We start from the raw sequence: 8,963 nt of genomic DNA, 5'->3' as shown, positions 1-8,963 counted from the left end.
AGAAGAGGATTGTTGCTGTTGTTGTTGTTGTTGTTGTGTAGCTGGAGCGCTGGGAGGTGCCGAGCCGTGTGTTCGTTTGTGGTTAAAACTGAGAGGACAGCGAGCGGGAAGATTGCTGAGCCCCAAATTTAACCGTGAGTCGCGTTTACAGCCCGCTGCACCCGACGAGAGGAGCCCGGAAACGGCAAACATGAAATGGATGTTCAAAGAAGACCACTCTTTGGGTGAGAATGGAGGCGACGTTCTGATTAGTGAGGAAAAATAGTTATGAGTTGTTATTATTATGTTATAAAAGTCTAGCTGTTTATTCTTCCGTATGGGAGTTAATGTGGGCTTTAAAGTTTCTAAGGTGTCGCTGGTAAACGGGCCCTGCGGGGAGCCGGGCCTGTTCTCCAGGCTTTTGTCCATAGAGGAGCCAGCGATCCATTAACGGGGACATACAGGTGTAAATGTTGATGTCCGCTCCTGTTATCGTTAACTTTTAAACCCGTAGTGTTAAAGCCGTGTACTGGGCTCGTGGAAGCGGACAAACCATCGTGTCTTTGTTGTTAACACGACGACCCAGTTTCAGGCTAATCGTGTATACTGGCTCAGCAAGTAGCTAGTCGGGCCTCGCCTCTGCTCGCAGTTCATCAGCAGCTGGATGACCAAACAGCTCTACACTGCGGGCCAGCCGCATGCAACACAGCTGGAAACATCTGTTTAGACATGTAAATGTGCTGAGGGATCATTTAAAGTGTGCTCAGTTACAGCTGAAGTACAGTAAAGTAAATCAAGGTAATCAGGAAAACTCACTTAGTGAAGTACAGGAGGAGTGCAGGAGCACCTTCCCTGTGATTGTGTTACTGTAAAATAGTTTTATATCCATTAATTTCACATAAAAATATTGTATTATTCTATAATTACGCAATTGTAATAAATATTGTGTAAGCTGACTTCCACCAGTGGTTGAAACTTACCATGAAATATTATTTGTAGGATTTAAAATAGCACAAATGTTGTCTCCGTTAAGAAAGACAAGCACATGTTGGTGAAGGCCCTCCCCCCCCCTCCCCCCCTGTTGATTTAGGTAAAAAAAATCAGTGGTAACTTTTTTGTGTCATTTATTAAATGTTGTTATAATAAAAGCTTAAGAAAGTATTTATGGTTCTTTCTTTCAAGCTAGCACTATTCAGGGTTTGTAGTCACATGACCATTAACCTGTCCACCATTTTGCCATTGTGATGCTGTAGGGTGGCGTGAACAAGGCCCCACAGAGTCACACGGTCCTAGATCAGTGAGGGGACTGGTTGGAGGTTTACGGTACACGGTGCTACCTGTATGGACCTTCCTGCGATGGCATAGGTCGCTACACGTCGCCCCAGTCGCTGTTTGGAAGGAAGATGCGGACATTTCTGCAAATGCTCGCTAATTTCTAGCTGTAAAAATGCAAAACACAAAAGTCGAAACCTTTACAGGGAAGGTGAATTTCTGGGTTGTGTTGCACTTTGTGTTTCACTACAGTTCAGGAAGTAGTTAGCGAGGGTTTGCAGATAATTCAGTATCTTCCATGCAAACTAGAAGCAACTGCAGCAATTAGCATGTCTATGGCAGCCAACTGTGAAACCTGAACAGGAGCTCAGGGCAACCCCAGTGCTTCCTGTGAAAGATAAGATGTGCTTCCTGCGGCCTCATGCCGAGCGCTGTTTCAGCCGGCTGACTACAAACCGCGATAAGGATTTTTGTCCATTTGTGCTCATTCATCTTAAATTCATGTGACATAGTGAAAACGAATGATCTGAAGGAAAAGGAGCTGGTGAACTGTTAGAAACAAGAGTGATTGTTTTACTTTAGTGCAAATATTTGCCAGAATAAATACTTGCAGGAATGCATGCGGCGTGATATCATAGAGCCAACATGGTGATGTTTTATTAAAGATTCAGTGCCTGCACGTTCTTCTTTTGAGTGAGCGGATCGAAGGTGTTCGGGCGGCCAGAGGTGGTGTTAACTGACAACAACTCCACCGTCAGATATCGATCTCTGTACATAATCAGCAGCAGGAGGTGCTGAGAGCTGTCTGAGGAAGGTTTTTTCTAAACAAACCTCTCTGAAGAACTCCTCACATAACCACCAGGGACCTAAAGACTTAAACTGAAGAAGTCAGCTGCTTTTTGAAAAGTAGCTTTTATTGATCATTTAAGAAGGCTGATAATATTTGGTACATGTAAACAAACTGCTGAAGCTAGCCTCCACACCACAGGGGGCGCTGCAGGGAGCCAAAGCTTGCCTTTGCATTTAGAAAGTTACTGAAAACCTTTTTTCACTGATTGAAGTGGACTTAAATCTGCATTTGTTAAACCCTGTCATATATCCACTGCTCCTGGTGGATGTTCATATGAAACAAGGCTCTGTATGAGATAAAGAAGGCTTATTTTGAACTGTGAATCATGCAAAGCTGTTGGGCAATATAAATATGTTGAATTAAGTTGAACATTCGATTGCAATGAATAGCAGCTCTTTGTAATGTCTGTTTTTTGTTATTTGTTGCTTATAATTTGCATCTGTTTGATCGTTATTGTAGTTTTCTGTCTTTTTAATCATGTTTGTTTCTGTGGTTTAATCAAGTGAGAACTCAGAGTCAGTTTCTTGTTTCATTATTGTTAAAATAATAATAATAATTTTCTTTATAGTTTCATTTTGGTTAACTTTCATTAGCCTTTTTTTTTAAAATTTCACTTGGAAACAGCGCGAGGTGCCGAGAAACACCCGTCAGACTAACCCGCGTGTGTCTTTGTCTCCTGCAGAACATCGATGCATAGAGTCAGCCAAAATCCGCAACAAGTACCCTGACCGCGTCCCGGTGAGTGAGCGCGACGACGCGTGGGCGGCTGCTTCTGCAAGTCGGCCAGTTCGCTGATGATGAAATGTGTGTGTCGTTGCGTTCAGGTGATCGTGGAGAAAGTGTCGGGATCACAGATAGTGGACATCGACAAGAGGAAGTACCTGGTCCCCTCTGACATCACAGTGGCCCAGTTCATGTGGATCATCAGGAAACGCATCCAGCTGCCCTCGGAGAAGGCCATCTTCCTGTTTGTGGATAAGACGGTGCCTCAGTCCAGGTGAGCTCAGCCTTTCAGAGGACCTCGTTGTCTGATTTTTATATTATAAAGTAAAATAATGAGATCTGAAATGACCTCGCTCTGTAACTTCAGGTCGTGTGAGGGTTGAATGTTTGATTGTAAGCGAATACTGGTGGCTGCCACCATTAACCGTTTCAGTTTCAAAGGTCTTTAGATAAAAGACATCATATCTATGATATCTTTAATTTTCCATGAATCTGCTCGGCTTTTGGAGGACGAATGATAAAAGAAGGCCTGACAGGAAGATATTTACTCTACTGCAAAACACAACAGATGAAAACTGTAAATCTTCCCGTCATTCATTTAATACTGTATTCATTCAGTTTTGTCTCTCAGCATTCAGAATGCTGCACGTCTCAGTATTTCAGTGTTAGTGGGTCAGTTTCCACTAGGGCTGGGTTTTGATTATCGATATATAGATTAAAATCGATTCTAGCTTGGATAACGTGATATCGATTCATTGAAATCCTGAATTGATTTTTTAATATTAATTTATTTTGCCCGAAACGCCAGAATCTCAGGTTAAACCTCACAAAATTTCAACAACCACCAAACAGCTGAAACAGTAAATGAGAGCAGGAACACGGATTCTGCACAGAGACATAAACACAAAGCTCGGACCCGCCGACGCATCAGAATCATCAGGATCAGTGAGATGTCGCCTTTCTCACCCGCCGGCGCGGACAGGGTCGGGGCTGAAAGCCGACAGCTCGCTGATTCTGATGTTTCGGCGGCTCCGCGCTTTGTGTTTATGTCTTTGTGCAGATGATTCTAAAGCTGTTAGTTTGATCTCTCTCCAAACAATATTGACTGAACCAGCAGCAAAAGAAGATCCAAACTACGCTTCACATAAACATCGTCATGAACTCACTCTGACTTTCGCTGTTTTGCTTCCACCAGGATAAAATCACACTTCATGCACAGCTCTCTCTCTCTCACAGTTTCCCGTCTAAAAATCTGTTTTCTTCATTATTCGCTTGCTTGCTATCACAAGTCTACTGTTGTTTACAGGCTGTCGGCCGCTCTTTATGTGCTAGTGTGCGTCACTTGGGCGATCGTGGCTCAAGAGTTGGGAGTTCGCCTTGTAATTGGAAGGTTGCTGGTTCGAGCCCCGGCTCGGACAGTCTCGGTCGTTGTGTCCTTGGGCAAGACACTTCACCCGTTGCCTACTGGTGGTGGTCAGAGGGCCCGGTGGCGCCAGTGTCCGGCAGCCTCGCCTCTGTCAGTGTGGCTGTGGCTACAATGTAGCTGCCATCACCTGTGTGTGAATGTGTGGATGACTGGATGTGTAAAACGCTTTGAGGTCCTTAGGGACGAGTAAAGCGCTATACAAATACAGACCATTTACTCCTCCAAATGTTCACAGATTTCTGTTGTTATTTATGAAAAAATGCTAACCGGGCGGATTTGTCGGTGTCTTTTCTGCGGTGGATTGTTTTCTTATTTGGTGTTCAGTGACGACGTTGCGTCTCCCTCCATGTTTCAGCATCACGATGGGGCAGCTCTACGAGAAGGAGAAGGATGAGGACGGCTTTTTATACGTGGCCTACAGCGGGGAGAACACCTTTGGCTTTTAGAGGAAAATAAAAGCTGCCTCTCCTGACACCCACCCACATCCAATCACAGCCCTCACTTGGCCCCTGGGAGACAGCGAGGGAAATTCAGAGACTGGAACAGACACGGATGCGCATCAGGAGACTCCGGCGTGCTTGTCCCGGCTCATGTCTCACCTCCTCTTTACAGATCCAGTGTGTCACATTTCAGTTACTCTTTGTTTGATGTTGTGATTTGAGTGTTTTAGTAGGAACCTTGATTTACTATTATTATTGATTGTTTCCACCTTTTAAAAGTGACGAGTGAATGATTTTTGCTTTCAGTTGTGCTTTCTTCTTTGAAGATGATATTTAAAAAAATGAATTATTTGACGGTAAGGTAGCTGGATGACCTAACCAATAAAAAGCCAAAAATAAATCCCGGGCACCTTCCTCATTTCTTCAAACTGTGTGTTATTTGATGCAAATGGGGTCATGTGACTCTTCAGCACAAAAGATCCCCATGAGTGTCGCCTCCAGTCGAGGTGTTAACAGATGACACAACAGTGACAAAAAACAAAGAAAAACTACAACATTGTTACAAATGTTGCTGCAGAGAATCATCTGCACAGAGTGGTGTCATTTCACATAGCTTTTGTTTCCCTGAATGAATGAAATGATCAATTAAAAGTGTATTTTGTATTTACTCAGGTTATCTTTAACTAATATTAAGATTTGTTTGATGGTCTGGAGCGTGCACGTGGAACAAATATCCAGAAAACCTCTCACAGCACTGAGGATGATCCTGACGTCGCTCAAAATAATCTCTTTTCAAACGTGTTGTTTGAGGCGTGATGATTCACTGAACTTTGACCCTTTGCTCCTTGGTTTTAGTGAAATCTGATTGTATACGCTTTAGGAGGAAGTCTCGTTTCTTTTTGTTTGGTGTCATTTATGACTTGTGTTGTGATTTTAACCTTTGATACTTTCAGTCACTTTATTGCAAAACATTCATTCATTTAGTAGTTTTCACTTCCTGTTTAGAGTTTCTAATCGTGACATTTTACGCTGCACAAAGTGCAACGAGCTCTTCGGTGGGATGAAGTTGCCGCAGTGATTTCTGGGTAAAACCGACCAGGGACACATGAAAGTTCGTGGAAGCGCGTCTGCGTGCTGAGTTCTCATACTTGGTATTAGCAGCTCGAATCAGGAACCAGACACTCGATATCTGAGTGAGGTTGTGAGAATGTGGTTACTGACTTCTACGAAAGCAAAGTTTGAAAATGAACTCAGCGACTCCTCTTCACTCACTACATTTATTATTTATTATTTTACCTTTTCACAGAGATTTTAACTCTTTAATGTCACTTTAAGGCAGCGGTTCCCAAACTTGTTTTTGCTCCTTTGTTTTACAAGAAAAATGTTCGCGCACAAACACATCCTCCAACCACACGCGCCCATTTTTTGCTCCATTGCGGTTTATTTCACAGCTCAAACATTTAGTAAACAATTAAGCAAATACAAGTAATCTGCAATAAATCACAGGCAGTAATAAAATAAACTTCTAACTCTTTCACGCTGCGTCCGCACCTACACGGGTATTTGTGAACACGCAGCTGTTTCGTCCGCGTCACCGAGAACGGAGGTTTTTTTTAACTCCTTTTTGCGTTTATGTGTGGACGAGGAATACAGAGTTCTTCATGCAACGTCAAAGGTATATATGCGCCTTTTTCACGTCACGCTGTGGCCACGTTATTGTTTACATGAGATGAATCGCAGATGGAGACAAAATACTGTTAATCTGACTGTCTGCAGGTTTACATGCAGTTACTGTCCCTCCATTTACAAAGGCAGAGGCGTCACGGTGTCATTATTTTAGGTGTAGTTGTTTCCTGTGTAATAATATTCAACATTGCATCAATACATTTTTCAAAAAATGCCTCTCTGTGCAAAATGGGTTTAAAAACATAAACAGCTGTGGGATCCTGTTTGTCCGTGATTTACACAGCCCAGCGCTGCTCCCGACACAGGGGAAACCAACCCTGCAGGGAGACCTACCTCTGTACCTGTGCAGGTGAAGCCAAAGGGAAGATTTGCGTCACCATATTTTCTCGTCTTTGGCTTAGAATGGAGCTGGTTTGGAAACATATTCAGCGATGCTTCATCTCCTGCTTTGCGTGTCTGTGGGCGCCTGTGCTCGCAGTGTCCAAGCGTTTAGTTTTTTTCCTTTTCATACCGCGCCCCCCCCCCCCCTGCCATGGCTCTGCGCCCCCCTGCCATGGCTCTGCGCCCCTCCTAGGGGGCGGCCCCCCCTTTGGGAAGGTCTGATTTAAGACATTTTGTAATCGTTTCCAAAAAATGTGAAATACACACAAAATCTACAACAGAAAGATATAAAACACTTTTATTTAACTACCTAAAACTAATTCATGATCAATCTGTGTAAAACTGTGTTTCTGTGTGTATTCTTCTGGTTTCACTTCCTCCTGTAATGTCTGCGTTCTTTCTCTGAATTTTAAGGATACTCGGGTGTAAACAAACCACAGTTCCTCTTTCTCTAAATAACATCTGATCTCTGAGCCGCTGAAGCGCCGCTGCTCGTCTTTGTTTTCATCACTCGCGTCGACAGCTTTGAGTTAAAACTCTAGAACGACAAATCAAATCTTTTACTTTGACAAATAATGTGTAAAAACGGTGAAATAATAATAAAATCCATCTTTTATAATTAAAAATAAATGTTAGAAGATGCGGCTGCTGACGGCGAAGACGCAAAGGTCCCAAAAGTATACAGCAAACACTGGTTTATTCCAGCTTTGGGTCTTTATGAAGGTGATGTTTGTCATAACATAACATTATTATAACATGGGTGCATGTCTTCATGACTCACAGCTGCTCTAAATAAAGCAGTCGCGGTAACACCAACAAGCTCAGACAAGGACTCAGTGGGCTTTAAAGCGTACAAAAATAAAGCTTTTATTGTGAAAGGTGGAGCAATGACGAACAGACATTTGAAACTTTCAGTCACAGTACTTGGTTTCTCTCATAAAAAACATCCAAAAAGAAAAACTTTAAAGGTTTTAAACTAGAAACATTTCTGTGTGATCATCATTAATGATCAAAGTTCTGCAACAGTTCAAAACACATGAGAGCAACAAATAGCTTCTTTGATCATTTCTGGGATTCCAGACTCAGATGGTTGTGGGCTTCAGAGTGGTGGACGAGACGTTTGTCTTCATTTCTTTAGTGGTTTCAGGTTCCAGAGTGGTGGGCGCTGATCTTTTCTTGAATTCTTCCAGATGCATCTGCGCATGTTTCCATTCAGGATCAAGGCAGAACTTCTTCTTCCGAGTAGTGACGCTGTAAGAAACACACGACACGTAGTGTCAATGTACACGTCACAACATCGCAAACAGGGCCACTGATGGAAAGAAGCTGAAAAATAAGTCACACAGCAGCCAGTTTCATTTTTCTCAGTACTTAGTTTTACCAGTCGATGATGAACACACAGAAGACGATCAAATTTACTGAGTTTCAGACTGGTGGAGCCCAAACATGGAGCCAAAAGAGAGTGCACGCTGGTTTTTCATAATAAGAGCCTCCCAGTTCTAACTGCACTTGTGTAAGCCTACTTCACAATAACATACTACAACTGTCTCAATCAGAAGACTAGAGGCAAAATAAAAATCTCAAAGTCAAAATGTTCTAAAATCCTCTTTAATTGCAACTCCTCCAAATTCGATGCCTCCTAAATGAACTAAAACATCAAAGATATTAATGCAGGTTAGCCGCACTCTACAGTTCTGCATCTGCACAGAGACCTGCAACACCTGTAACCTGACTTTCATGTACTCACATGATTGCATCACGACTGCAGCCGCTGGTCTTCATCGCATGCTTCACCTTTGTCACTGGTATGTGGATTTTATTAGTGACGACCTCGCAGCATTCGACACCGTTTATCACCATTTCCATAGCGACTGGCACTGTGGACACACACACAGAGTTAATACGAGTGCAGCTCAGACTCACGGCGCTCAGAGGTCAGAGGTCAGCGGTACTCACTGGCAGAGCTGTGCTTCAGGAAGCAGATGAGCGTCAGGACTGTGAGAGCCAGCAGAGTCTTCATGGTTCCCGACACAGACAGATGTTCTTCTGTTTGAATGTGCAGGGCTGATGTGCTCCGAGCTGCTCGCTGCTCCCTTTATATCCGACGTCCACGTTCATGGCTCAGTGTGTTCTAAGAAGTCACGGTTCCCCTTTGGTTCCACTTCTTCTCCTTTCTGACAGGATTCAGAGAAACCCCTTACAGAGG

At 43.2% G+C, this 8,963-nt stretch overlaps 2 protein-coding genes across 2 annotated transcripts; one reads left to right on the top strand and one right to left on the bottom strand.

Moving 5' to 3' along the window:
* Positions 1–35: 35 nt before the first annotated feature.
* LOC147338474 (gamma-aminobutyric acid receptor-associated protein-like 2) lies at positions 36–5,090 on the top strand. The gene is made up of 4 exons (XM_086291834.1): positions 36–224; positions 2,784–2,839; positions 2,926–3,098; positions 4,606–5,090. Exons 1-4 carry the CDS (start codon positions 191–193, stop codon positions 4,694–4,696), a joined length of 354 nt encoding a protein of 117 aa, XP_086147960.1. The 5' UTR covers positions 36–190; the 3' UTR covers positions 4,697–5,090.
* Positions 5,091–7,558: 2,468 nt separating this feature from the next.
* Positions 7,559–8,963, bottom strand: LOC147338473 (uncharacterized). Its single transcript, XM_086298119.1, has 3 exons — positions 8,714–8,963; positions 8,505–8,634; positions 7,559–8,008 (listed from the first exon to the last, which is right to left on the bottom strand). The coding sequence occupies exons 1-3, from the start codon at positions 8,775–8,777 to the stop codon at positions 7,840–7,842; spliced, it is 363 nt and encodes a 120-aa protein (XP_086154245.1). The 5' UTR covers positions 8,778–8,963; the 3' UTR covers positions 7,559–7,839.

The sequence above is a fragment of the Aulonocara sp. 'chitande type north' Nkhata Bay genome, linkage group LG1 (genome assembly GCF_057382095.1).
Source record: "Aulonocara sp. 'chitande type north' Nkhata Bay isolate Kocher_YH1m ecotype deep benthic linkage group LG1, A_spYH_male_GT1.1, whole genome shotgun sequence".
In the NCBI taxonomy this organism is placed as follows: Eukaryota; Metazoa; Chordata; class Actinopteri; order Cichliformes; family Cichlidae; genus Aulonocara; species Aulonocara sp. 'chitande type north' Nkhata Bay.
The sequence above is the reverse complement of the archived record's forward strand: the minus strand, read 5'-3'. Positions and strand labels throughout refer to the sequence as shown.

What these genes read in the sequence shown, in the direction of transcription:
- LOC147338474 (XM_086291834.1), top strand. Translation starts at nt 191, where the DNA reads ATGAAATGGATGTTCAAAGAAGACCACTCTTTGG. An exon ending in AGTACCCTGACCGCGTCCCG is followed by an intron (nt 2,840 to 2,925) that starts GTGAGTGAGCGC and finishes CGTTGCGTTCAG; the next exon opens with GTGATCGTGGAGAAAGTGTC. An exon ending in AAGACGGTGCCTCAGTCCAG is followed by an intron (nt 3,099 to 4,605) that starts GTGAGCTCAGCC and finishes TCCATGTTTCAG; the next exon opens with CATCACGATGGGGCAGCTCT.
- LOC147338473 (XM_086298119.1), bottom strand. Translation starts at nt 8,777, where the DNA reads ATGAAGACTCTGCTGGCTCTCACAGTCCTGACGCTCATCTGCTTCCTG. An exon ending in CCTGAAGCACAGCTCTGCCA is followed by an intron (nt 8,635 to 8,713) that starts GTGAGTACCGCT and finishes GTGTGTCCACAG; the next exon opens with TGCCAGTCGCTATGGAAATG. An exon ending in TGCAGTCGTGATGCAATCAT is followed by an intron (nt 8,009 to 8,504) that starts GTGAGTACATGA and finishes TGTTTCTTACAG; the next exon opens with CGTCACTACTCGGAAGAAGA.